At 50.1% G+C, this 26,532-nt stretch overlaps 1 protein-coding gene across 1 annotated transcript in view; it reads left to right on the plus strand.

Moving 5' to 3' along the window:
• The window catches only part of ARHGAP45 (Rho GTPase activating protein 45), a 46,688-nt gene that overhangs the window by 13,466 nt on the left and 6,690 nt on the right, over positions 1-26,532 (plus strand). The window contains exons 3-22 of the mRNA XM_044671698.1: positions 6,071-6,214; positions 7,748-7,832; positions 8,426-8,498; positions 9,774-9,805; positions 10,318-10,490; positions 11,667-11,731; positions 11,943-12,053; positions 12,485-12,565; positions 12,781-12,984; positions 13,712-13,849; positions 14,469-14,659; positions 15,868-15,995; positions 16,123-16,203; positions 16,366-16,467; positions 16,858-17,024; positions 17,239-17,427; positions 18,494-18,631; positions 19,098-19,324; positions 21,391-21,613; positions 24,752-24,848. Of these exons, the coding sequence (XP_044527633.1) occupies positions 6,071-6,214; positions 7,748-7,832; positions 8,426-8,498; positions 9,774-9,805; positions 10,318-10,490; positions 11,667-11,731; positions 11,943-12,053; positions 12,485-12,565; positions 12,781-12,984; positions 13,712-13,849; positions 14,469-14,659; positions 15,868-15,995; positions 16,123-16,203; positions 16,366-16,467; positions 16,858-17,024; positions 17,239-17,427; positions 18,494-18,631; positions 19,098-19,324; positions 21,391-21,613; positions 24,752-24,848 (2,649 nt within the window). The remainder of the gene's footprint in view (positions 1-6,070; positions 6,215-7,747; positions 7,833-8,425; positions 8,499-9,773; positions 9,806-10,317; positions 10,491-11,666; positions 11,732-11,942; positions 12,054-12,484; positions 12,566-12,780; positions 12,985-13,711; positions 13,850-14,468; positions 14,660-15,867; positions 15,996-16,122; positions 16,204-16,365; positions 16,468-16,857; positions 17,025-17,238; positions 17,428-18,493; positions 18,632-19,097; positions 19,325-21,390; positions 21,614-24,751; positions 24,849-26,532) is intronic.

Genomic DNA, 26,532 nt, shown 5'->3' on the forward strand with positions numbered 1-26,532 from the left:
CGACACATTTTTAAAATGTAATTTCGTGAGAGCCGTACAGTGCTCACAGTGCCGCTCCTGTAACAGCGCCTGAAAAAAAATGGACTTTATGGCTCCTGCAGAAAGAGCCATACTTTGCCGACCCCTGAGTTATAGTCTAGGCCAGTCTAGTCTAGTGTCATTAGGGACAAACCACTTCACTTTCTTTCCTTCGTGGCCTAAAATGGAATGAGGGAGTGGGGCTAGATCCAGCATGACCCTGAACAAGTCATTTAACGCCCCCAAGCCTCAGTTTCCTCATCTGCAAAATGGGAATCATAATGGCACTGATGTCTGGGTTGTAAGGATAAAATGACGATATTTTTAATTCTAGCTATAATTAAGATAATGATATTTCCAGAAGCTCTGGACCTAGGATACTAGATGCTAGAAGGAAACTGGGGTCCAGGAAAATTAAGTGATTATTTGTCCCAAGTCCCAGTGGTACTGACTGACTCAAATCTTGGCACCCTTTGGCACTGAAAGCTACCCACCAAGAGATTCTAATGCAGTCCTGCTGTGTGACCCTGGGCAAGTCACTGCCCCTCCAAGGACCTTGGTTTCCTCATCTGCAAAACGAGAGGCTGGATTAGCTCACCCAGAGTTCTCTCTGGAAAGCAGAAACCAGTTGCCTCTGCCTCCCCTCCCCCACGGGCCAGGGGCTTCTCCTCCCGCCCAGGACTCGGCTAACGGCCGGTGGAATGTGGGCGGGGGGAGGGGGGGCGCGAGGGCGAGCGGACGACTCCATTTGGGTTGAGAAGGGGGACGTGAGTCCATTTGGTTTGATTTGGTGAGAGGTGGGACCCCGAGCCCCGCGGCTCGGGGCGAAGGTGGGGGTTTTCCCGATGCATTCAGAAAACCGCGCTTCCCCGCAACCCCGGGAACCCCGATCTCCTTGGCCCCCTTCCCGGGCTCCTCGGACCCTCCCCGCCCCCCGGGCCTGGGTCACCTGTGGGGAGGGGAGGGGGTGTGGCCGCCCCGCGCCCCGTCCCCGCCTCCTGTATGCCCTGGTTGGGTGTCCCGGACCGCGCGTGTAGGGGCTCCCAGCGCCCCGCATCCGCTTCCTCGTCTCCCCTGGCCGGCTATAACCATGTGCGTGTGCGGCCGCTTACATCCACAGCTGGACGGGGGCCGGCTTAGTTGCTCCGAGGGTCCGCCAGGTGAGGGGGCCTGGGGATGGGAGCGGGGTGGGGTGGGGGTGGGGGGGCGGAGAGGACTGCCCTCCCGGTGCGCCGGCGCCCTCCCCCGTCGTCTCCCGAGCCTAGAGGCCCCGCCCTCCACCCAATCCGGGGGCGAGCGTGAAGCCTGAGCCAGGTGTGCTGGGGGTTCCGCCCCCTAAGAAGGCTTCATCCCCCAGGAAGGCTTACCCTGAATGTCCCTGCAGGATGCCCGGGCTGGAATGCCCCTTAGAACGGGGCACAGAACTTTTTCTGGGATGCTTCTTAGTCTGAGAAGGAACATAGGGTGGCAGAACTGGGAGGGACCCTGGGCATTTTTGAACATTCTGACCTGAAGCCTTCCCCCAAAAAGCATTTTTTTTCCATTTTATTTATTTATTTATTTATTTATTTTTAAACCCTTGACTTCCGTGTATTGGCTCATAGGTGGAAGAGTGGTAAGGGTGGGCAATGGGGGTCAAGTGACTTGCCCAGGGTCACACAGCTGGGAAGTGTCTGAGGCCCGATTTGAACCCAGGACCTCCCGTCTCTAGGCCTGACTCTCAAACCACTGAGCTACCCAATGCCCCAAAAAGCATTTTTCTAATTTAAATTTTTTTTTAATTTTTACTCAAAAAGCATTCCCATTTCCATAGCACAACACTGAATAAAAGGATTGCATATGAAGTTTTGAATCACCATTTGATCCTGCCTGACTTTTTTTTTAACTCTTCTCTTCTGCTTTAGAATCCATACTGAGTATTGGTTCCAAGGCAGAAGAGCAGTAAGGGCTAGGCTATGGGGGTTAAGTGACTTGCCCAGGGTGTCTAAGGTCAAATTTGAACCCAAGGCTTCCCATCAACAGGCCTGGCTCTCTATCCACTGAGCCACCTAACAGCCCATGCTTGACTTTTAAGAATATTTCTTAAATTACTTTTTTTTTTAACCCTTACCTTCTTTTTTATCATCAGTTCTAAGAGAGAATAGCAGAAAGGGATAGGTGATTAGGATTAAGTGACTTGCCCAGGTCATCACATTGAGGAAGTCTTTGAGACCAGATGTTTTATGTTTTTATTTTTTATTGATTAATTAAGAATATTTTCCCATGGTTACATGATTCATGTTCTTTCCCTCCCCTCCTCCCACCCCCCTCCTGTAGCCAACACACAATTCCACTGGGTTTTCCATGTGTGAGACCAGATTTGAACCCACAAACCTGGCACTCTCTCCACGTTGCCACCTTAGCTGCCTCTTGCTTTATTTTCCATTTTTTTTTGCTTGTCTGATCTTTCTTCTGAACTTTTTTCATCCATTTAAAGAAAAGTTTCAGTATATTTCCCCCTTTTCACATCACTTATTACTAGCTACCTCTTTCCCCCTTTCTCCTCATCCATTAGAAAATAAAAACAAAAACCAAAGAAAGTAGGGAAGAGCTCTTGCTACAAATAACCATAGTCCAACCAAACACATCTACCCCAGGACACACCCCAAAATGTCTCCCTTTCTGCACCTTGAGTCCATCATCTCTGTTAGGAAGTCAGTCCTATGCCAGTCGTTTTTATCCTCCAGACAGCAGAGTTCCAAGTCTTTCTTTCAAAGGAGTTTTTCTGAGCAAAGTTGTGAGCCTGCTGTAAATTGTGCTTCTCATACGGCCCACTTTGCTGCTTGATATTTCTCAGGCTTCTCTGAAATTGTCTCTTTCACCATTCCCTACAGCACAATAATATTCCACTATGTTCCTATATCCCAGTTTGTTCAGCCATTCCTATTTGGCATTTCCATAGAAAGGAGAGCCTTTAGCTTCTGCTAGAAGGGACAAACAATCATAACATGGAGGGATCAGATAGAAAACGGAGAGGTCATCAGATCCAACCCCCTCATTTTACCGATGAGAAAACTGAGTCACTCAGAAATTCATTGACTTCCCCATTGTCCCACACCCAGGAAGGGCATTGAGACAGGATTTAAAACTAGGTCTTTTTTTTTTAAATTAAATTTAAATTAAAAAAAAAAAAAACTCTTCTGCCTTGGAACCCAGTATTGATTCTAAGATGAGGGTTGTTTTTTTTTAAAAAGGTGAGGGTTTCTTTAAAAAATTAATAAAAATAAGATGCCAATTTGGAGTGCCCACAAAACAGTATTGGAGCTAAAAGGGTCCTAGGCCACAGAATACAATGTCAGAGATGGGAGGGACCTTAGAGTACACACGGGTTCAAAAAATCGATGGCACAGGGGCAGCTGGGTAGCTCAGTGGATTGAGAGCCAGGCCTAGAGATGGGAGGTCCTAGGTTCAAATCCGGCCTCAGACACTTCCCAGCTGTGTGACCCTGGGCAAGTCACTTGACCCCCATTGCTTACCCTTACCACTCTTCCACCTATGAGCCAATACACAGTACTGACTCCAAGACAGAAGGTAAGGGTTTAAAAAAATAATTAAAAATAAATTAAAATTTAAAAAAAAAAGAAGTTATCCTGATATCCCTTGCCCTTCTCTGGCCACGGGTGGGCCAGCAGTCTCCAGGCCTCAAAGAGTTGACAGATGCTCAAATTCTCTCTCAATGTGTGGTTTAAGTACTTTGTGAAGGCAGTTGCTTATTTTATTTATGAAATACATCTGTGGAGTGTTTGTGTTCTGTTCTGAGCAACACATTTTTTGGAATGACTTCCATGAGTGACCAGGATGGTGGAGGGTTCCTAAACTGGATTTCAGTTGATCTCTTGGGAAATTTTTGAAGAAATCAAACTTCAAGGAGGATAGAGGAGCAGCTGTGTTCAAAAGAGAGTGTCCCCAAAGTCTTAGTGCTATTGATACCTTATTTGAAGAGTTGTTAAAAGGAGAAGGAGTTAGACTTGTTCTGCTTGGTCCCAGAAGGAGGAAGGCTGGGGAAGAGTTGTTTGGAGGAAAAGTTTGCTTCTAAGGAAAGAAAGTTTTTAAAAAGAATTAAAGCTGTCCAAAAATTGAATGGGTTTTCATGGAAGGTAATGAGTTCAAAGTCTCTGGAGCCCTTCAAGGGGAGGTTGACTGGCCACTTGATGTTCATTCCTGTTTCGCTAGGAGTTGTGTTAGTTCAGGGATTTTTAGCCTTTTCTTGTGTTCTGGACCCATATAGCAGTTAGTCTGGTAAAGCCTGTGGACCTCTTCCCAGAATCATTGCTAAATACATAAAACAAAATGAAAGGATTACAAAGGAAAACGGTTACCATGAAATAGTTATCAGAATGTTTCTGAAAGTTCACCCACCTGATTGCACATGTTAAAGCCTATCAAATTGCTTACTGTCTCAGGGAGAGGAGAAGGGAGAGAGGAGAGAATTTGGAACTTACAATTTAAAAAAAAGTTTTAACTTGTTTTCACATGTGATTGAGGGAAAAAACAAAGTTGTTCATTTTTTTTTTTTAACCCTCACCTTCCATCTTGGAATCAATACTATGTGTTGGTTCCAAGGCAGAAGAGTGGTAAGAGCTAGGCAATGGGGGTTGGTTAAATGACTTGCCCAGGGTCACACAGCTGGAAAGTGTCTGAGGCCAGATTTTAACCTAGGACCTCCCATCTCTAGGTCTGGCTCTCCATCTACTGAGCTACCCAGCTACCCCTTATTTCTTTTTTAAAAAACTCTTATCTTCTGCCCTAGAATCTGTCTTAGATCCTGTGTCTTGATTCTAAGGCAGAAGAGTGGTAAGGGTAGGCAATGGGGGTCAAGTGACTTGCCCAGGGTCACCCAGCTGGGAAGTGTCTAAGGCCGGGTTTGAACCTAGGACCTCCTATCTCTAGGCCTGAGTCTCAATCCACTGAGCCACCCAGCTGCCCCCTTATTTTTTTTAAGTTCATGGATCCCAAATTAAGAAACCCCTGAACTAGATGACCCCTGAGATTCGGGGATTCTTTGACTTTTCAAACAGAAAATTTCCAAGCTGGGGGTTGGGCAGAGGGGATGGAGTGGAGGTATCTTAGACTGTACAGAGATGTTTGAAATGAAAACATCTTTGAGATCATTGATTCTAACTGATTCATTTTGTAGGGAAGGGAACAAATACACCCCCAAAGGGGGATGGACTTGCCTAGGATCACACAAGGAGTTATTGGTTGATGGAAACTAGAACTAGTAAACGTGAGAGGCAATGTTGCCCAGTGAAAGAGGGCCAGACACTACAACAGAAGACCTGGGTTTGAATTCCATCTTGGGCAGTGGCTAGCTTTGTGCCTAAATTCCTCAAATTCATTATCTTTCAAATGGGGAGTCAACAATACATGGGGTGTTGTGAAGGAAATGCTTGGCAAACCTGACATTGCTGCAGAAATTTCAGTTGTTATTAGAAGCTGGGCCTTCTGAATCTTCCGCCATCAGAGCACTTTCTCTCATGCTTTGCTGGTTTGATTTGCTTTATGGAATGCATGTAGGAGCCTCCAACTTCCTTCAATTCTGTATCCCTTTGATTCTGCCAGAGCAGAGGAACATGGGGGAAGGTCTCCAGCAACGTAACGAGACCCACAGCCTTGCTTTTCAGCCTCCGGATGTCTGTCCCTGCGCCCCTTGTGACGTAGGGAAAGAAGATGGAGCGTGAGGTCAGCAGAGACCCGGCCTTCAGTCCTGCTTCTCTTGAAGCTTTCTAAGCCTCAGTTCCCCATCAGGGAAACAGGGAGGAAACAAATATCCATAGAACCTGCCTGATAGGGGATGCTTTGAAAATCAAATGTATTTGATAGATGTATATATTTTTATATCTTCATCGTCTCTATAACATTCACATGTGCATTTATACACGTCTCTACCTAGATAGGCACAGAGTAGTTTTGCCCATCTCAGAGTGCTCTATAATATATGTCATCATGGGCTGACCCTGCCTTTGCCCTTAATGTGGCCCCCTGCAACACTGATGTGTCTGAATGATTTCAGAGCAACTGGACGCTCGGCGGCCACTGGCCCATGAGTGCCTGGGTGAGGTCCTGAGGGTCCTCCGACAGGTCATCGGCAAGTACCCCCTGCTCAACACTCTAGAGACCCTCACAGCGGCTGGGACCCTCATCTCTAAAGTCAAAGGTAAGCTGGGAGGCAGAGAGGGAAGGGATGGAGATGCAGCTGGGTTTAGGAGACGTCGAGTTTAAGATGCCGGGAGGACCTCCAGGTGGAGGTGTCTGGTTGACAGCTAAAGCTCAGGGTCCTCAGGCCCGGGAGTCATCTGCGTCAAGGTGATTAATGCCGTGGCAGCGGATGAGATCCACCAGGGGAAAGCAAAAACAGAAAAGGGTGTGTGGGACAAGCTCTTGAAGACCAGCCACGCTAAGGTGGAACGATCATGAGGACCCACCAAAAGTGGAGGGAGGGGACAGTACCCAGAGGGATGGGGTGGTCTGCACGGTCACAAACCAGAAGTGGCCACTGGCGACCCTGGAGAGAACAGCATCCGTCCACCGAGTGCCGGGCTGGCTGAGGGTCTCTTTGGAAGAGGCTGGCTGTGATAAGGATGGGCATAATGAAGGGAAGAAGGATGGTTGGTCCAGAAGGAAGGAAGGAGGCTGCTTTAGCACTGGGTAGGAGCCAAGCAGAGGCTAGAGGGTGACTGTTGGAGGAGCCCCAGGGGGTGGGTAGAGGAAGTAGGATCAGAGGCAGAATCCATGGGATCTGGTAACTGGCTGAGCTGTGCTGAGAGAGGTGAGTCAAAGAACACCCTGAGGTTACACATGTGGGAGGTCTGAGGCGCCGAATGAATGAATGGGGGTACCTGTGGCCAGAAGCAGTGAAAAACCGAAGGCTTTTAGGACACAGAATATAGAGGAGGCAGGGGAGCCCATTTAGGAGAATGAAAGGGTTTGGTTTTGGACATGCTGAGTTGGGGGAGCTGATGGAACCTCTGCGTGGGCACGCAGGTGCCCCAAAACCCAGGGGCTCTGCCCCAAGCAGAAGCCTTTTCCCGACTGGTCAAGGGTGGTGGTGGGTGAGTGGTGGCTGGTGGGAGGAACATCTCCCCCTTCTTGGGGCATAGGCTGAGCCCTCTAAGGTCATTGCCCTAATGGTGAGGATTGGGTTTGGGAATAGCTTCTGAGAGATCTGAAAATTGTTAGCTTCCTTGGGGAGGTCCAGGGTGATCCTTTTCATCAGTCTGTCCAGGGGCCAGGTCCAGGCCTAACCCCATGACCACACTGTGACTGTAGGAAGTGCACCATTCTAGGGGGAGCCAGACCGTGGGGAGAGCCAGGGAGTGGGCTGCCAACTTCTCTGGCTATCTCTATGGTTTCTGGGGTTCTGTCAAGGAGACAGGATGGTAGAAGGATGCTGGTTGGATCCCTGCCGGGGGGCCTCCATTGTCCTCTTGGGTCACGAGGAGGATTGAATGCCGGGATCCAGAGATGGCCCTGACATGTCTAGGGCTGGAGTGGGTCTGCCTCTGGAGCCCCTCACTTAGAGATGGAACATGCTTCGGCCAGTCCTGGGAGACGGGGTGTCTCTAGGGCTGCTTCCTTAATGGTCGGATGAAGTGAACTCTAGGCCTGGATGTCTTCTGACATCAGCTTTGCACTGTCACTCTAGGGGACTCTCAGGGGAAAGCTCTTACTCCTTCCTCCCACCTTCTAGGGTTCCATTATGAGTCCAACAATGAGTCTGATAAGCGGGAGTTGGAGAAGGCTCTGGAGACAATTGCTGTGTCCTTCAGCAGCACGTGAGTGACCGTGTCCCTCTGGGTCCTCCCTGTCCCAGGGAAAGGAAGATGGGGGTCTGGGAGAGCCCTCCTCTCTTCTTCCCTCAGCCTCTAGACCTCTGGTTCCCTCCATGGAGGAGAGAGTGGACAGTGGCTCAGTCAGGAGGCCCAGGCCAAGTTCCCAGTTCTGTCACTGACCTGTCACCGTGGGTTAGGTAGAAGGAGTTTGTGTTCAGACAACTTGAGTTCAAATCCTGGTTTACTACATGACAGTGAACAAGTCACTGTTCCTTTGGGTCTCACTTTACTTTTTTTTGTCAAATAAAGGGGTAGGGATGTGGTGAATGATCCATGGAGTCCCTTCTAGCTAAGAATCTTAGATCCTACGATGAGTCCCAGATCCTCAGGGCTCACTGGTTCCTCATCTATAAAATGGGGATAATCAAATCCTTTTTGCCCCCCTCCCTGTTGTCAGGCTCAAACAGGATTGTGAGTCTCAAAGCATTGTAGCATTCCATGAGATTCTTGCTGGCTCCATGGAGGTTGTGCCCCAGCTTCCTTCCTCAGTTCTCCCAGACCCCCTTATCAGGCTCTCTGCCCCCTCTCTCTGCCAGCGTGTCCGAGTTCCTCATGGGTGAAGTGGATATCAGTACTCTCCTCTCTATGCCTCCGGGTGACCAGAACCAGGTAAGTGGACCCAGTAAGTGGACTTGACTTTATTGTCAGATGGGCATGATTTCTTTCTAAAAATCCTTCAGACTTGGAATCAATACTGTGTTTTGGTCCCAAGACAGAAGAGTGGTAAGGGCTAGGCAATGGGGGGTGAAGTGACTTGCCCAGGGTCACACAGCTAGGAAGTGGCCGAGGCAAGATTTGAACCCAGGACCTCCCGTCTCTAGGTCTGGCTCTCAATCTGCTGAGCCACCCAGCTGCCTCCCAAAGATACTAATTCATAGAGGGATTATAGAGATGGTAAAAGAGAATCCTGGCCCAAGGGTCCAGAGGCCTCCATACTAGACCTGGGTCTGACATTGGATCATCCACTATGTGACCTGAGGCAAACACTGCCCCCCTCACTCCTTGGGCCTCAGTTTCCTACTCTGTCCATTGGGATAATCCATAACCATATGAAGACAGTGCTTCATAAGAGCGGTAGGAAAATCTCAGGGGACTTGACCTGGCTCTCTAGCTGGGAAGGACATTAGTAAGTAGAATATAGATCCTAGAAGCCAGTGTAGATCAGAGCCCACTAGCTCCTGAAGGCCCTTCAGCACAGACACTGCCTAGTATAGTGTAAAGAATAATGGACTTGGAGTTAGGAGGAACTTGGGCTCAAATCTTGTTGCCACTTACTAGGTTTGTGACCCAGGACAAGTCATTTCACCCTGAGCCTTATTGCTCATCTGCTAAATGGGGATAACAGTACTTGTAATACCTACTTCACGGGAAAGTAATGCAGACATTAAGGTGTTAATGTAGGTAAACAACTATTATTACTAATATTTGTTTGAGAGTTGGGCAGGCCCTTGGGGCATGTCAGAGCTGGGAGAGAGCTTAGAACATGGAATGTCAGAGCTGGGAATGCAGAATGATGGCTGTAAAGAACATGGAATGTCAGAGCTGTAAAGGGAACCTTGGATCACAGACTGAGAGAGCTGGGAGGGACCTTAGAACATGGGGTGTCAGAACTGAGAAAATAAGAGAGAAATGTCTTTCCTGAGGTCACATGGGTCATAGATTTGTGTCTCGAACCCAGGCCGGCCAGCCTTTCAGGCCCGAGCTCTTGCTTCCCCCGGGTATTGCACCTATCAATCAAATTCATACGGTTCAAAATATTGGCCAAGGAGGGAGGAGGCTGATCTGCCCCTGTGGCCACTGCTGGCCTTCCAGCATGGGGAGGTGGTTCAGGCTTGCTTTGTCTTGCTGGATGGGACTATCTAACATGTTCTTTCTCTTCTCAAGTCCATGGAAAACCTGTATGGGGGCCTCCCAGGGCAATGTACAGATGGCATGTCCCCTGGCACAGAGCCTTACGGTAAGCTGACCCGGTATCGTTGGGGCATCCAAGCTGATATGGGAGGGAAGACCCCGCCCTGGGGGTCAGAGAACTCTGGGCAGCCTGGCCCTGACGCACAGCCCATGGCAAATGCCAAGAAGCAGGTCAGAGAAGGCTGGGAGCTGGAGACAGACATCTGTTGGTCTTGTGTGGCCTTTGTCAGTGTTGTCATCCTTGCCGCCTCCAGCTGGAGTGATCTGGGCTCAGCATTGAGGGGAAGGCTGAATCTTGTTGTCAACAGAAGGCGGCATCTTGGGTGGGCAAAGCCCCAGGTTCAGCACCTGGTGGGGCACAGCTCTTAGCCTGGGAAACCCCTGGCTTGAGCCTTGGAACTAGGGCTACTGGGAGAAAGGAAGGGTTAGCTTTGAAGGCTGGGCAGGAGTGATGGGTGAAAGGCACAGCCTCTCTCTCTCTGCCAGCTCGCAGACATGGCTCTGGGGAGCTGCTGAGTGAGGCTCCCTCTAAACCTGCTCTTCTGGATGCAGGCTCCCTGTTGTCGGAGGACGTGGACGTGGTCCTGCAGCGCTGTGAGGGGGGGGTGGACGTGGCCTTGCAGTACGCCAAGAACATCTCCAAGTACATGAAAGATCTCATCTATTACCTGGAGAAGAGGACGATGCTGGGTGAGAGCCAGTGAGGCCTGGATTCCTATGTGCATGGGCTGGAGGGGCCTTGGGGAAGATAAGAGACAGAGAAGGACGAGGACCAAGAGTGACAGGCTCAAGGAAATGTGAGAGCTAGGAAGAACCCTAGAAAGTCAGAGCTGGGAGGGTCCTTAGAACAGAGGATGTCAGAGCTGGGAAGACCCTACAAAACTGTGTAGTTCCAGTTTCTTTATTTTACAGTTGAAGAAACTGAGTGCCAGAGAGGGTGCGAGTTGGCCAAGGTCACAGAGAGAGGGTGTTATGGCCTCAGAGCCCTCAGTCCAGTGTCTAATGAGGAAGGTCAGGCTCTAAGATGCTTGAAGAAAGGAAGAGAGCAGTTTGGCTGTTTGGGAGGTCAGGTAGGAGCTTGGAGGACCTGTGGCATTTGGAAGATGGACAGAGGTCTGAGGTAGGAGATCCCTCCTTCCAGGGTAGAGTCTGGGGATGCTGAAGTGACCAACACTCATTCTTTTGGAAGGACTCTGCTCTTTCCCTCAGTCATGGACAGAGGCATAGTTGGGAGTTAGGAGACCTGGGTTCAAATTCAGACTCTCCTTTTCCTCCCAATGTGTCCTTGAGACAATTCTGAGGGGCTTATGAGAAAGATGCTATCCACATCCAGAGAAAGAACTGTGGGAGGAGTAACGAAGGAGAAAAACACATAATCGATCACAAAGTTCTTTGAGGATATGACTGGGAGTTTTGACTTGAAATGATCGCTCTGTTGCAAATATTAATAACATGGAAATAGGTTTTGAACAATGATACATGTAAAACCCAGTGGAGCTGCTCGTTGTCTCCGAGAGGGGAGGAGGAAGAGGGGAGGGAAAGAACATGAATCATGTAACCACAGGAAAATACTATTAATCAATCAATTAATTAATTAATAATAATAAAAAGAGCCAATATGTCCTTGGGCCAGGTCAAATTACCCGTCTTGCCAAAGTTTCCTCCTGAGAAATGGGGGTTTGACGAGGTGATCTTTAGAATTCCAGCTCTGAACCCTACATCCTGAGGACTGACATCCAACAGCTCTAGTTCCAAGTGACTCTGGAAGTGAAATCCCAAGAATGGGCAGATTTGCTTGGCCCTGGAGCCGCTGGCTAGGCCAGCCTCAGGTGCCCAATAGTGACGCTCCATCTCCTTCTTGCCCAGAGATGGAGTTTGCCAAAGGTCTGCAGAAGATAGTCAACAGCTGTAAACAGACAATCACCCAGGAGGTGAGCAAACACACCCCCCCCAGAGCAAAGGATGGGGATGGAACATCTTCTGGGGAGCTGAGGGCTGGGGGGAGAGGGGAAAGGCCTCCTTTCAAGAGGACTGGGCTGGCTGGGGGGGAGGAGGGGGGCTGTGGGGATGGGGCAGCCTGGGCTGGATGGGAGGGGGAGGATGAGGAGGCCTCCTGGGTGACTGGGTCCCTTCTTTCTGCAGCCCCACATGCCTTTCCTGTCCATCTATTCCCTGGCCTTAGAACAGGATATGGAGTTTAGCCATGGGATGCTGCAAGTGGTGACTACTCTGCAGAACCAGACCTTTATGCAGGTGGGAGCCTCCCCAGCTCCTTCCTCGTGCCTCTTCCTACTCCTCACTCCTCAGGCCTTGAACTTTGGAATTGAATGTTGGGTGGGAGGTGCCCAGGCTGGAAGTGAGCCCAGGTGGAGGGCACTGTCTTAAAAGTCACCTTTCTGGAGCCCCTTCTGTGGTTGTACAGGTGCGCCCTCCTTAGAGACGCCAGGTGTCTGGGGATAGAAGATGGCTTCTGGGTGGGAGGCACAGTTTACCCGAGGCCTTAGCAGGTGGAGGCCAGCCGCAGGGTCACTCTGCTACTAGGCCAGCATCCCCCTGACCCTCCAAGGCCTCAGCAGCTCCCCTCTAGGGTGGGGCCCCACAGGAAGCATCCCCCTGGGGCTGGGGCCCAAGCGGAGGGTCCCTCTCCCCCCCACACCCATCTACAGGTGTCTCTTCCTCCCTAGCCCCTGACTCTGAGGCGTCTAGAGCATGAAAAGAAGAGGAAGGAAATCAAAGACCAGTGGCATCGGGCACAGAGGAAGCTGGTAGGAAGGAACCTCGGGGTGCCAGGGGGAGAGGAGGGAATGTACGTGTACACAGAGGCTAGCAGCGCCATGATGGATGGAAGTGGGTCACCTTGGAGGTGCCTTCTGCTTTGGGGACTGATGCCCTCTGTATGCCAGGCGGCCTCTTGGCTGCCATCCCTCTGGCCCACTCACTCCTGCCCAGGAGTCTTAAACCCTCTTCTCCCCCTCCTCAGCAAGAAGCAGATACCAACCTTCGAAAGGCAAAGCAGACATACATGCAGCGCTGCGAGGACCACGAGAAGGCCCAGTACCTGACCGTCAAGGCCGAGGAGGAGCAGAGCGGGGGTGGCGGGGCCGGCACAAGTGGTGGGGCGAGCACCGCTGCCATGAAGGCCCTAGACAAAAAGAGGCGGCTGGAGGAAGAGGCCAAGAATAAGGTGACCAGGGCCAGAAAAGTAGAGGAGCAAGAGGAAGGAGAGGGAGCCTGGGGTGCTTCCCTCTTTCCCTTCCCCATCAGCCCACTGGAGAGCTGGACGAACTGGGGAGCCTGGAGAAGAGGAGACTTAGGGGGGGAGAACTGGATGAGGAAGTTGACACCAGGGGGAAAGATGGGAGGAGCAGAGATTCGACAGGCTCTCAGTGAGCATTTATCAAGTGTCTCCAGAGACCGGGGTGAGGGGCTACCATTGTCAGGAAGACCCAAGTTAGAATTCCTGCCTCTGCCATTTACTAGCTGTGTGACTCTGGGATTCCCCGTAATGCTTTGTGATCCAGGCAAATCTGTGGGTCTCAGTTTCCTCATCTGTAAAATGAAATGGTTGTGGGGGACTTGCGTGGCTCAGTGAATTGAGCACTTGGCTTGGAATCAGGAAGAGCAGCTTTCTGAGTTCAAATCCAGCCTCAGACACTTACTGGTTGTGACCAGCTATGGACTTAGCCCTGTTTGTCTTTCAAAAGAAAAGAGGTCCAGCCTCCAGCTCTAAATCTTGGACTCTTTCCAGGGTGGTTGTGGCCTCGCCCATCCCTGGGATGGGTGATATGTGGCTGTGCTGAGCGGGTAGACTCCAGCAGGGCTTCCCCGAGGGGTCCTGGGGAACAGGGTTCCCTGAAGGCTTCGTGGGATCTCTGGTGAGGGTCCGTTTACTTCTCTCTCCCACCGCCCAGGCAGAGGAGGCCATGGCCACGTACCGCACCTGCATTGCCGACGCCAAGACGCAGAAGCAGGAGCTGGAGGATGTGAAGGTGAATGCTTTACGCCAGATCCAGGAGGTCATAAAGCAGAGTGACCAGATTATCAAGTCGGTGAGTCCCACCTGGCCTGGGGGTGGGGGGCAGAGAGAAGAGGTGAGTGTCCCAGCCCCAGACAGACCCTCTTGTAGTTCTAGAAAAAAACTCTGTGAAGACAGGGGCTACCATGCTTAGAGAGAGTGCCTAGCAGATGCTTGCCATTCATTCTCTCGATTCCTTTTTTCTAAACCCTCCCCTCCTGACTTAGTATGAATCCTAAGACAGAAGAGCAGCATGGGCTAGACAACTGGAGTTAAATGACTTGCCCAGGGTCACACAACTAGGAAGAATCTGAGGCCAGATTTGAATCCAGGACCTCCCTGACTCCACACCTGGTGCTCCATCCACTGCACTTCCTTACTGCCCCTGTTGATTTTCCTTTTAATTTTTAGTTTTTGCTTCCCCAGCCACTGTGCCTGGCCCCTAGGGGCTTAATAAATAATTAGGCACTTACTAAAGGCTTGGCTGGTTCACTGTGCCTGGCTGCATCCCTGACTGTCACCCTGCATGTTTGTGCGGCTCCCTGGGCTCTGTCCATCGTCCCCTCCCCCCCACCCCCACCCCCTGGGCCTCTGTTGGGGCTTCTACCCCGCAAGGCCAAATGCTGACGTCTCCCCATCCCTGGACCCTACAGGCCACCATCTCCTACTACCAGACCATGCACATGCAGACAGCCCCACTCCCCGTCTACTTCCAGACCATGTGTGAGAGCAGCAAGCTGTATGACCCGGGGCAGCAGTACGCCTCCCACGTGCGGCAGCTGCAGCGGGATGTGGAGCCGGACACTCACTACGACTTTGAGCCCTATGTGTCCCACAACACCTGGTACGACCCTTGCGGGGGCCTAGTCACTGTTTGCAGAAGGGAGCTCCTAATCACAGACAGCGCCCTTCCTTTCTTTTTTAAACCCTTACTTTCCGCCTTAGCAACAGCTCTAAGACAGAAAGGCAAGGGCTAGGCAAATGGGGTTAAGTGACATCCTCTGAGTCACTCAGCTAGGAAGTGTCTGAGGCCAAATTTGAACCCAGGACCTCCTGACTCTAACCCTAGTACTCTTAATTTTACCGTCTAGCCCCCCCCCCAGATTCATGCTTTTAAATGCAGTAAGTAAAATGTATAGGATTACACTGGAAATCCGTTCTATGGAAATATATAGTCATCAGTATGTTTTTTAAAACAAAAAAAGCACTTTCAAACTCGGAACAAAGGAAAGAAAAAAGCGTTGTGTGCCTGCGGAAAACAATTTCCTATTTTTCTGTTGTTTTCTTAAAAAAAATACAGGAAACTTACATTTTTCAATCACCCTAATTGGGCTTATAAAGTGAGAGTGATCCAGCATGTGCTTTAAAGTGGGGGGAAGGGGGGACACCCAGCAGACCCAAGGGGAGGTTTTGTTATCATTCATCAGTGAAGTTAAAAACAAGCGATAAAAATGAAAGCTGCCATACAATTGTTTTTTTAATATCATCATAAAAATACAATTCTACATGCATGTATGTACACGTGTATATATCTCACAGATGATATATTTGCTTTTTTCTTGGGCTATTGACTTCCCTTCTTGGGCCCTCAGTTTGTGTCCTCTATGAAATGGCAAGGTGAGGCTAGTCTTGGTCCCTGCCAGCTCAGTCTTGTTCTCATCCACATTCCATTTTATTTTAATTTAATTTTTTTAAACCCTCACCTTCCATCTTGGAGTCAATACTGTGTATTGGTTCCAAGGCAGAAGAGTGGTAAGGGCTAGGCAATGGGGGTTAAGTGACTAGCCCAGGGTCACACAGCTAGGAAGTGTCTGAGGTCAGATTTGAGGTAGGACCTCCCATCTCTAAGCCTGGCTCTCAACCCACTGAGCCACTGAGCTGTTCCCCACATTCCATTTTCTTAGCTCCCTTTGGTCCTGGAATTCCAGGTTCTGAGGTACTCTGGCTCAAACATACTGGGGCCATATTGGAAAGGTTTTTCCCCCTCTGACCATATCCAAGACTGGGCTTGCCCTCCCCATGAGTGTAAGCCCTCTTATGTTCTGCGTTCAGGTCACCCTTAGTCCGGGCGAGGAAGTCCAGCTTTGGTGCCAGTGATGCCAGCGGAGGGACAGAAGGTGCTGGGCCCCACCGCGAGGGAGGAGGCACAGATGGAGGGACTATGTCCAAGGAACATCGAGGTGAGATTGGGAGTCCCAGCTGTGACTATGGGAGCCAAACCCCACTTGAGAATCTCCATGTGGCTTAAGGTTGAGGGAGCAGGGGTGGGGGGGTCCCCCACCCCTCATGGGCACGGTTTCTTTCCAGGCGGACGGGGTCACCAGGTCCATAAATCATGGCCCATCTCTGTGACAGATTCTGATAGCAGCTCGGACCCCAGTGCCACCAGTGCAGGTAATACCTGAGCTCTTCCTGCTGGGGGGGCGGGATGGGGCTTCTCTTCTGTCTGCTTTGAATGTCCCTCATTCCCCCGGCCCATCTCCCAAAGCCCCAAGGGGGCATCCTGGAGCCCAGGCCTCATGGGTCATGTGAACTGGGGGGGCTCCCTAGTAGGAGACTTCCAGAAGATGGAGCGGACCTCTTCCAGCGGCACCATGTCATCTAGTGAGGAGCTGGCTGAAAAGGAAGGCCCCTCATCCACACTGGAGCAGAGTACGTGAGCTCCCACATGGGGGATCAGAGCAGTGGGGGCTGGGGCCGGCTTCCAGCACTTCATTCTAGGTCCCATCTTGGGGCAGGGGAAGGCAGGCCTCCTCCGTGCCTGGGAGTCAGAAATCCTGGCTCTGAGAATTAAGAGGCATAATGAGCCTGGCCCAGTCCTTGCAGTGGGCTCTCCTGATTCCCTCAGTCAGGTCGGGCCCTTCGAGGGCCTCCTTTTCTTGGCGAAGGTGCTGGGAGCCGGGCTGTGCGGTGGATAGTGCCCGAGCTGGGGTATAGGGCAGAAGCCCCTCGTGGGTTCACATCAAGCCTGGGACGCTCTCCCGCCGTGTCCCCGCCCCCGCCGCAGAGTCCTTGATACTAACGTGCCTCTGGCTCCCACAGCAGACCTCAATGGCATCTCCCCCGAGATCCAGGTACCCACCGGCCCCTTCCGGAACGTGGGACTCTCCAAGGCCGCCCAGACACACCGACTCCGCAAGCTGCGCACTCCGTCCAAGTGCCGCGAATGCAACAGCTACGTCTACTTCCAGGGAGCTGAGTGCGAGGAGGTGCTGCCGGCGGGGAGCCTTGGAAGGGGAGGGGGCTTCCTCCAGGGGGGACGCCCAGCTGCTGCTCTATGCCCAGTGGGGGGGGGAGGGCGGGACCCTGGGGCCTGGTCACGTGATCACAAGACCATTCCTGGGGTTGTGGGTAACAGTCCGCCCCGCCTAGGGAGCTCTACTCGAGGGGCGGGGCGTGACCGCGGCCCTCCTGTGTCCCCAGTGCTGCCTGGCCTGCCACAAGAAGTGCCTGGAGACTCTGGCCATCCAGTGCGGCCACAAGAAGCTTCAGGGCAAACTCCAGCTCTTCGGCCAGGACTTCCAGAAGGCGGCGCGGGGCACCGCAGACGGCATCCCCTTCATCATCAAAATATGCCTCTCGGAGATCGAGAGGCGGGCGCTGAGGACCAAGGTGCGCCGGTGGGGGGCGGGGCTCTGCCCCAGGGGTGGGGCCACAGGGGAGCCGTGGGCGTGGTAGGAGCCTTTGAGCTCGAAACCTGGCCCCAGCATGGGTTAGTTCCATGAACAAGTCACTCAGTTTCTTCCCCTGGAAAATGGGCTGATTATACTGGAAAGAAAGCAATTGATTTATCTCCCTGGGTTCTCACAGCTAACCCTGAGAGATAGGTGCTCTTCTTGTTGCCATTTTACAGATGGGGAAACTGAGGCAGAAAGGGTGATGCAACTTGCCCAGGGTCACACAACTAACAAGTGTCTGAGGATGGATTTGAACTCAGGAAGGAATCCTGACTTCAGCCCTACCATCATACTGGTCTTGGGTTCTAATCCTAGCCTTGTGAGGGATGGTGCCAGATGGGGCTTCCTGGGCCTCAGATCCTTCATCTCTAAGTGGGAGTGACTGTCTCATGTTGTAGGGAAAAGCACTTGGAAAGCCTTCTAATAATAATCTAATATGAATCAGATCTAAATAGTAAGTAAATAATCTAATAATAAAACAGTAAAAAAATCCCGCAGGGACAATAATCTTGTTACATGGCAATTGTTGGTATTGTCATGGTCCTCTCCCTATGAACGGATGGATGGAGCTCCCATCTAACCGCTATCTTATGAGAAAGGGAGGCAGCAGAGGTCCTGGGTTCTAGTCCGGGGCTTCTCCATGATGTTGAGCAGGTTAGCCACCCTTAGCCTCAGTTTTGTCATGGGGTGCCGGGTCCTCTGAGGATGAGCCCCACCAAGCTCAGGCCCCTTGTGTTAGCAGGCACAGATGGGGGGTCCTGGATGTCTCCAGGGCCTTCTGTGCCTCCTTATTTTACAAATGGGAACTGAGGCCAGACGTTGGGCCTTGCCTGCATGACCAAAGTTGGGATTCAAACCTGGGTCTTTGGACCCCAAGCTCTAGCCTCAGCCTCCTTTCCACTGCCCCAGATCTGTGGTCCAGGCCTCTCTGGGGGAGCGGGAAGAGCAGCCTCGCCTCCTGGATTCCTGACCTCCAACCTCATGAGCTCTGGCCTTTACAGGGCATCTATCGGGTCAATGGGGTGAAGACCCGCGTGGAGAAGCTCTGCCAGGCCTTTGAGAACGGCAAAGAGCTAGTGGAGCTGTCACAGGCCTCCCCCCACGACATCAGCAACGTCCTGAAGCTCTACCTCCGCCAGGTAAGCCTTGCCAGGGTGGTCGCCTTCCCTGTAACTTAATCCCCTCCCCCACCTCCCCTCCCTAGAGCTTCCTAGGATAAACGGGATTCGGGTTGTGCCAGTCCAAGGCTACCTGCCAGGGGGACGGGGGTGGGGGGGTTCGTTGGATACAGCTGGGACTAGCCATGAGACATCTTGGCTGGCTAGGTGGCTCAAACGCTTCTAGGCCGCCCCTGAGCTCAGAAAAGGGGCACCCTATTGCCAAAGTGAGATGTCAAGGCGGGGTGATTGGACTCAGGGGTCAGGAGAGCCAAGCTCAGATTCTGGCACTGGAACTCAGAAACTCTGTGACCCTGGGCTAGTCACAGTCCCCAAGTCGCAGACCCCTCAGCTATAAGAGGGCCCAAGCTCCTGCCGGGGCTGGGAAATGACGAGGAGGGGGTGGTGAGAGCCATGGTGACCCCTCGTGCCTCCTGGGTCTCCACAGCTGCCCGAGCCCATCATCTCATTCCGCCTTTATCACGAGCTCATGGGGCTGGCCAAGGAGAGCCTGCAGGCTGAGGCTGAAGCCAAGGCGACTCGGGGCCGAGGGGACACCAGCAAAGACAAGGAGCGGGACGCTGAAGCCATGGCCAGCAGGCTGCGGGACCTGCTGAAGGAGCTGCCCCAGGAGAACAGGGCCACGCTGCAGTACCTCATCCGGCACCTTCGGAGGTGAGGAGGGGGGCAACTGGGGGGGCTCTCCAGCTAATAGAGGGAGGAGGGAGCCCTTCTGTCCCCCAGGGGGCACCCCATTCCATGGAGTCCAGGACCTGGAGCAAGGGGATTGTATGCTCACATTTTTTCAATTGACAAAAGTCCATTTTCTCTTTCTTTCAACTTCCTTCCTCATTGGAAAAAAGAGGGGAGCCAGGTGGCTCAGTAGATTGAGAGCCAGGTCTAGAGACAGGAAGTCCTGGGTTCAAAATTTGACCTCAGGAAAAAAATCAAATTAAAAAAACAACTGCTTGAACACATGGGTTGATGCAGACATGATTGGGGATGTAGACTCTAAACGACCACCCCAGTGCATTTATCAATAATATGGAAATAGGTCTTGATTGATGACACATGAAGAAACCAGTGGAAATGCACGTTGGCTATGGGGGTGGGGTAAGAACATGAATCATGTAACCATGGAAAAATTTAAAAATAAAATAAAATAAGATTTGACCTCAGACATTACCTAGCCCTTACCACTCTTCTGCCTTGGAACCAAGAGAGACAGACAGACAGACAGAGATGGGGGGAGGAGGGGAGAGACAGAGACAGAGACAGAGGGAGGGAGACAAAGCAAGATGGAGGAGGGGGAGGGAGAGGGATATGGAGAGAGGGAAAGAGATGGAGAGAGAGAAGGAGAGGAGGAGGGAGGGAGGGAAGGAAGGAAGGAAATCTATAACAGATATGTATAGTCAAGCAAAACATTCCCCGTTGGCCACATGCAGACCCTCCATGTCTCACTGATGCTCTCCTGAGCACAGTCACGTCTGTCGGAGGTGGGAAGTGTGCTGCTCCATCAGGACTCCTCCGGTCATTGGGTTGCTCAGAGTTCTTAAGGCTTTGAGAGCTGTTTGTCTTTGCTGGTGTCCCCTCAGATCTTGGGCAACACTGTTGTTATATCAATTGTCCCCCGCAGCAGCCCTCGTTTTGAAGCCTAATTCTGGACCCTTACTAGCTCTGTAACCTTGGGCAAGTCATTGGCCCCTCAGGATCTCAGGCTACCCCTCTCTAAAGTGTTATGGGTTAGACCAGTTGATAAGGAGGGTCCCCCCAGCCTGTGGCACAGGGCAAATTGGTAATAAAGTCACATGGGGTCCCAGATACTTTCTGTCTATGAAACAGATCACATACCGGCTGCCCATGAGTTACAGAGAGAGATTGATCTTTATTAAAATAATGACTTGTAATATGGTTTAACATTATTATTCACCAAATGTGTTAACTATATAATTTATATATTGATATAAAATAACACAATTGACTAATTAAGAACAAATAGTATCCTGTGCTATTATATTATGTATAATTATCTATTATATGTAACATAATGATCTATCATTAATAAATGTTAACATTAATATAAAAGATCACTATTAGGCCACATTCTGAAGTGGGGAAGCCCTGGGCCTCAGTCTCCCCTCCAAAAGCTCTCAGCTGTCTGGGTGACTCCTGGGTGACTCACTTCCTCCTCTGTAGAGTGGAGACGAGCTAATCTGTGTTCGTACCTCTGTCCCAGACCTCCAGCAACAGACTGCCGGGTCACATAAACTAGAGAAAGCTTTTGGCAAGGCTTAAAACCCTCTCCCAGAGTTATCATACAGGTGGGCAATGGGCAGAGCATCAGATCTGGAGCCAGGAAAATTTGAGTTCAAATCCTGCCTTAGGCACTTCCAAGCTGTGCAATCCTAGGCAAATCACTTAACCCCGTTTGCCTCAGTTTTCCTCATTTATAAAATGAGCTAGAGAAGAAAATAGCAAACTAGCTGTGTGACCCTGGACAAATCACTTCCCCAAGTTTGTCTCCGTTTCCTCATCTGTAAAATGAGCTGGAGGAAGAAATGGCAGATTGCTCCATTGGCTTTGCCAAGAAAATCCCAAATAGGGTCATGAAGAGTCGGACACAATTGCAATAACCGAACAAACAGACGGATTCTCTTGCAGAAAATTCAACACAGCCCTTCTCCTGCTTACAGAACATGTCCAACACTGTTATTAATGTGTGACCTTCTCCCCCTGGGCAGGATTGTGGAGGTGGAACAGGACAACAAGATGACTCCAGGCAACCTGGGCATTGTCTTTGGGCCGACTCTCCTCCGACCTCGGCCCACCGAGGCCACCGTGTCTCTCTCCTCCCTGGTGGATTACCCGCACCAGGCCCGAATTGTGGAGACCCTCATCTCCTTCTACCACCTCATCTTTGAGATCCCAGCTGGGGACATACAGGAAGAGAGCCCTAGCAACGAGGTGGGTGTGCTCAAGGGAAGTCCCCCCACTCTGCCTGGTGCCTCGAAGAGGAAGGGCCAGGCCACGGCTGGATAGATTTCCCCAGGCAAACTGGGGCGCCTTCTCTCTGTAGAGCAGATTACACATTGGCCACCCGTGTGCAACGGAAACAGAGATTTATCTTTATTATGAATCCCAATGTGGATTCATAATAATATAACGTACTAACTGTAATGTATATATTGATATGAAATAATTAACCCAATAGATTCTATTATACTATTAATAATTCAGAACAAATGGTATGCTGCTATTATTCTAATAACATATCATTAATAAACATTGACGTTAATAGAATCTATTAATATTAGTCCTTATTATGAATCATAATAAAGATAAATCCCTGTTTTTGTAGCAGTTCCAAGCTTATAACTTGCCTTCCCCACAATCACCCTGGGAGGTGATGCCATTATTAATCCCTCTCCACAGATAAAGACACTGAAGGTACTCCCTGAGGACAGTTAAGAGTGAGTTGCCTATGATCACAAGGCTAGGAAGCATTGGAGTCAGAATCTGAATTTAGGTCTCCTGATTCTCAGCTCCCCACTTTGCACACTGACTCGGGACCCAGAGAGGTCGTCCTCTCCTTCCCTGGGGGGCCAAGGATCCTCCCAGAGCCACAGAGTAGAGGCAGCCGAGGGGGAACCTTTTATCAGCTTTTGCCATCCCTAGCACGTCCCCAGGGCATGTCGGATGCTTGGAGATCATCACCCTGGTGCCATGTTGGAAATCCTGTTAACTCGTGTGTGTGTGTGTGTGTGTGTGTGTGTGTGTGTGTCAGACAGACAGACACACACACACAGAGTGAGACAGACAGACAGCAGACAGGCAGAGAGGAAGAAAGAGGGAGGGAGAAAGGATTCATTTGGGTAGGATCGTTTGACAAGGTTATGGTGTAGTACAATAGTGAGAACAGAAGACTGTGGGCTAGGTGATTCACCCACACTTAACTAGCTGGGTGTCCTTGGGCAAAGTCACACACCCTGTCTGCCCCAGTTTCCCTAACTGTAAAATGGGAATAATAATGGTACCTGCCTCCTAGGGTGGGTGTGAGGATCAGATGAGATGCTATTTGTAAAGCACTGGCTTTACACAGGAAACTCTTCTTTTGTTCCCGTAAGCCTCAGTGTTTCTCATCTGTTTATAAGTTCGAGTGGCAGGAAGGGCTAGAACACTTTGGGATATATTCTGTTTGTAATAAAAAAATTTTTTTAATTTGGATAGACTGAGACACAGAGTTCTGAGTATGATCAATTTACTAGGAAAGCACGAATTTACCAATAAATAGGATCTCAGCTTCCGCAACAAAGCTAAGACTCCAAAGTGGGGAATAGCATCCCTTTTTATAGGCTTTAGGGAGGTGCAGAACAGAGAAAACAAGACTTGGGGAGGGGGACAAACACTGATTGGTGAGAAAACAGTTCCTCTTCCACCCCCCACACCCCCACCCCACCCCCGGGGACTAAGAAGGGTTCACTGTTTGAGTCCACCTGGGAGGTTAGAGAGGGGACCAGATTTCTTTGGATAACCACATCCTTCAAGGGTAACAGATTTCCTTGACTCAAGAACAGAACAAGGATTAGCAGGAGAGCTGGATTTCTAAACTTAACTCATCATAGGCCAGTTGAATTCTGAAGCAAGTTAAGAGACAAAGAATCATGACTTAGGCACAGCTAAGTGACTCAGTGGATTGAGAGCCAAGTCCAGAGACTCCCGGAGTCCTGGGTTCAAATCTGGACTCAGACACTTCCTAGCCATGTGACCCTGAACAAGTCACTTAACCCCCATTGCCTAGCCCTTACCACTCTTCTGCCTTAGATATAGTATTGACTACTGTTGACTCTAAGACAGAAGGTAAAGAAAAAAGAAAGAAAAGAAAGGGAAGGAAGGAAGGAAGGAAGATAGATAGATAGATAGATAGATAGATAGATAGATAGATAGATAGATAGATAGATAGATAGATAGATGGATGACTTAGGCAGGTACAGGACAAAATCAATTAACCATAAATAGGATCAATTTAGAAAGACACAGAATCAGTCTATTTCACATCCATATTTCTGGGGGACCATTGTGAAAAAAGACCTTTGACAGCAGGAAAATGCTATAGAAAGGGCTGCTAGATAGTCTGGCAGCCCGTCTGCCCTCTCAGCAACCTCTGAGCTGAAGCACTCGCCTTTCCCCCCAGAAAGGCCCTTGTGGTCAGGATAGATTGTCTACCATCTCTTTAAGGGGCAGGGCAGGGGAGGGAATAGCTGAGGCCAGGGCAGATATTGGCATCATCTTCTTTAGACTGGACTTGCTGCTCTGGAGCTATAGGAGTCTCTCTCCCTCCTTCCCTCAGTCACTCTCTGTCTCCGTCTCTGTCTCTCCCTCCCTCCTTCCACCTCTTTGTCTCTCTCTTCCCTTCCCTTCCTTCCTTTCTCTTTCTTTCTTTCATTCAGTAAAATAATGATGATAATATGATTTATCTGGAGAAACAAGATCTGGAATCTCCACAGAGGACAAATACAGAGAGAATCAGACGTCTTAAACGACAGTCCAAAGCAGCCATCATCATAACCATATTAGCCCAGTGTTTTTATCTCCTTTGGCTCAGGACAGTAAATGGCTCTTGAATTGTAAGGCTCAGCCTTTCTGGGCATTTCTGAGGTTCAGAGAGTGTGCTTTCTCCCTTTGTCTCTAGACGGGAGAGTGCAGTATGATGACTAGAGAGAGGGGCCTACATGTCAGGAAGATGTTGGTTCTAATCCTTCCTCTGACAGGAGCTAGCTTTGTGGGGGCAAAAAAATCAGGCACTTAGCATAGCGACTAGCATATAGTAGGTGAGTAATAAATGTTTACCGATTGATTGATTGTGACCCTAATAGGCAATTAATAAATGTTTACTGATTGATTGTGGCCCTAAGCAAGTCATTCATTTCTGGGTGGTCCAAGCAACCTTCTAAGATGACAAGTTGAAGAAAAGCCGCCGGTCTCCTTTGAGGGGTCAGGGGAATTTCCTGTACCAAAATATGAACCCCCAAATCCCACCCAAATTTCTCTGGGATGTAGCTGTAGACTGTGATGCTCTCCTCACTACTCCCAACCTCTCTCCAGGATGGACCATCTTCCCAGCATCCTAGAGGGGAGGTGCCTTTCTTGGAGGTGAGTGAAGATGCCACTGACCTGGATTTCCCAGCGGATGCATACGGAGGTGAGTGTGGCCCCCTGTGTGCTCAGGACCTCGGGCAGAGGGAGGGGAGAGGAGGCTCCTGGCAGGAACTTGGGTTAGATGAAGACTACGTGCCAGTCTTCTCCCCACCCCCAGCCTCCCACCAGGCCAGCAGTCTTGAGGTGCCTGAATCAGAAGAGAACATCTTTGGTGTTAAGGCTTATGTTTTGTTCCTGTCGCTCCTGATGTGCTAGATGAGTGTTGATGATTATTTTTTAGATTCTCATTATTAACCACTCTGAGGCCAGCAGTGTACACATTCAGGAGGCAGTCTTTGATAGTGGAAGGAGCCCTGAATTTGGAGTCAGAAATTGTTGTTTTTTAGGCATTTCAGACTCTTCGTGACCCCATTTGGGCTTTTCTTGGCAGAGACACTGGAGAGGCTTGCCATTTTCTTCTCCAGCTCATTTTACAGATGAGGAAACTGAGGCCAACAGCTTTCAGTGACTTGAACTCAGGTATTCCTGACTTCAGGCTTGGCCCTCTTATCCACTACACCCCCATCTGCTTTTGGAGGCAGGAGACCTGGGTTCAAATCCACATTATCCTCCCTAGAGCCTCTGTAAAATGGGAATGATCATACTTGTATAGATCACTTGGCAGGGTTGCTAGAAATTGCTTTGTAAGTCTAAAAAGTGCCAAGCCAGAGAGGCCTGGTTATTCTTATTTGATCCTGAGATGGTGTGTCAGGGAAAGGTGTGGGTCTTGGGCTCACTGCTCGTGGTGCTCTTGAACCCAAGGTAGAACCACTCAGCCCCCAAAGGCTGCTGTAGGCTCTGAAGAATATGTATTTGGCTTGTGACTGGGCAGAAGGTACTCACTTTTTTCTTATATGGAACAGAAAGCTAGTCTGTCTCCCCAAAAGATAGCCATCTGCCTTGTGAGCTGCTTTGGGGCAGGGACTCTGCTGGTCACTGCCTGACTGTCCCCCTGCCTTGCAAATAGCAGCCTCTTTAATAAATGTTTGAATTGACGTGAATACCAGGCAAGGGAAAAGCCTTTCTTTGTATCCCCAACGTTTCCCACATTGCCCATAAAATAGTCATTTTCGTTCTTAAATCATCTCTAGGTGGCTAGCTGGTAGTGAATATAGGACCCTGGACCTGGAGTCAGGAAGAGCTGAGTTCAAATCTGACTCCAGACACTCCCTGTGCAAATAACTGAACCTGCCTGCCTCACTTTCCTAGGCTATAAAATAGCCCTTATCTCTTAGAGCAGTGATGGGCAAACTATTCCCCAGGACCAGATCCCGGCTGCAGTTTGCCCATCACTGCCCTAGAGTTATTGTGAGCAAACATTGAGATGACAGGTGTAAAGCACTTTACAGACCTTTTGGTGCCATGTAAATGCCAACTGGTATTCTTGTTAATGGTGCAGCTAGGTGGCACAGTAGATAGAGCTGTTTGCCTCAGTTTCCTCATCTGTAAAATGAGCAGAGGGAAACGGCAAGCCATTCCAGTAGCTTTGCAAAGAAAACCCCAAATGGGGTTCATTCAGACACAGCTGAAAATAACATTATAGTAATGTTATTGTTAAATTATTATTTATTAATATTTGTTTATTAACAAATTGTCTTCATTTCCTGTTTTACTAGTAAATATTAATATCATTAATAAACTAAAAATAGACGCTTGTTTGTAATGTGGCTTCCTACACCACCACTCAA

This window comes from Gracilinanus agilis, chromosome 1, assembly GCF_016433145.1.
Source record: "Gracilinanus agilis isolate LMUSP501 chromosome 1, AgileGrace, whole genome shotgun sequence".
Classification (NCBI taxonomy): Eukaryota; Metazoa; Chordata; class Mammalia; order Didelphimorphia; family Didelphidae; genus Gracilinanus; species Gracilinanus agilis.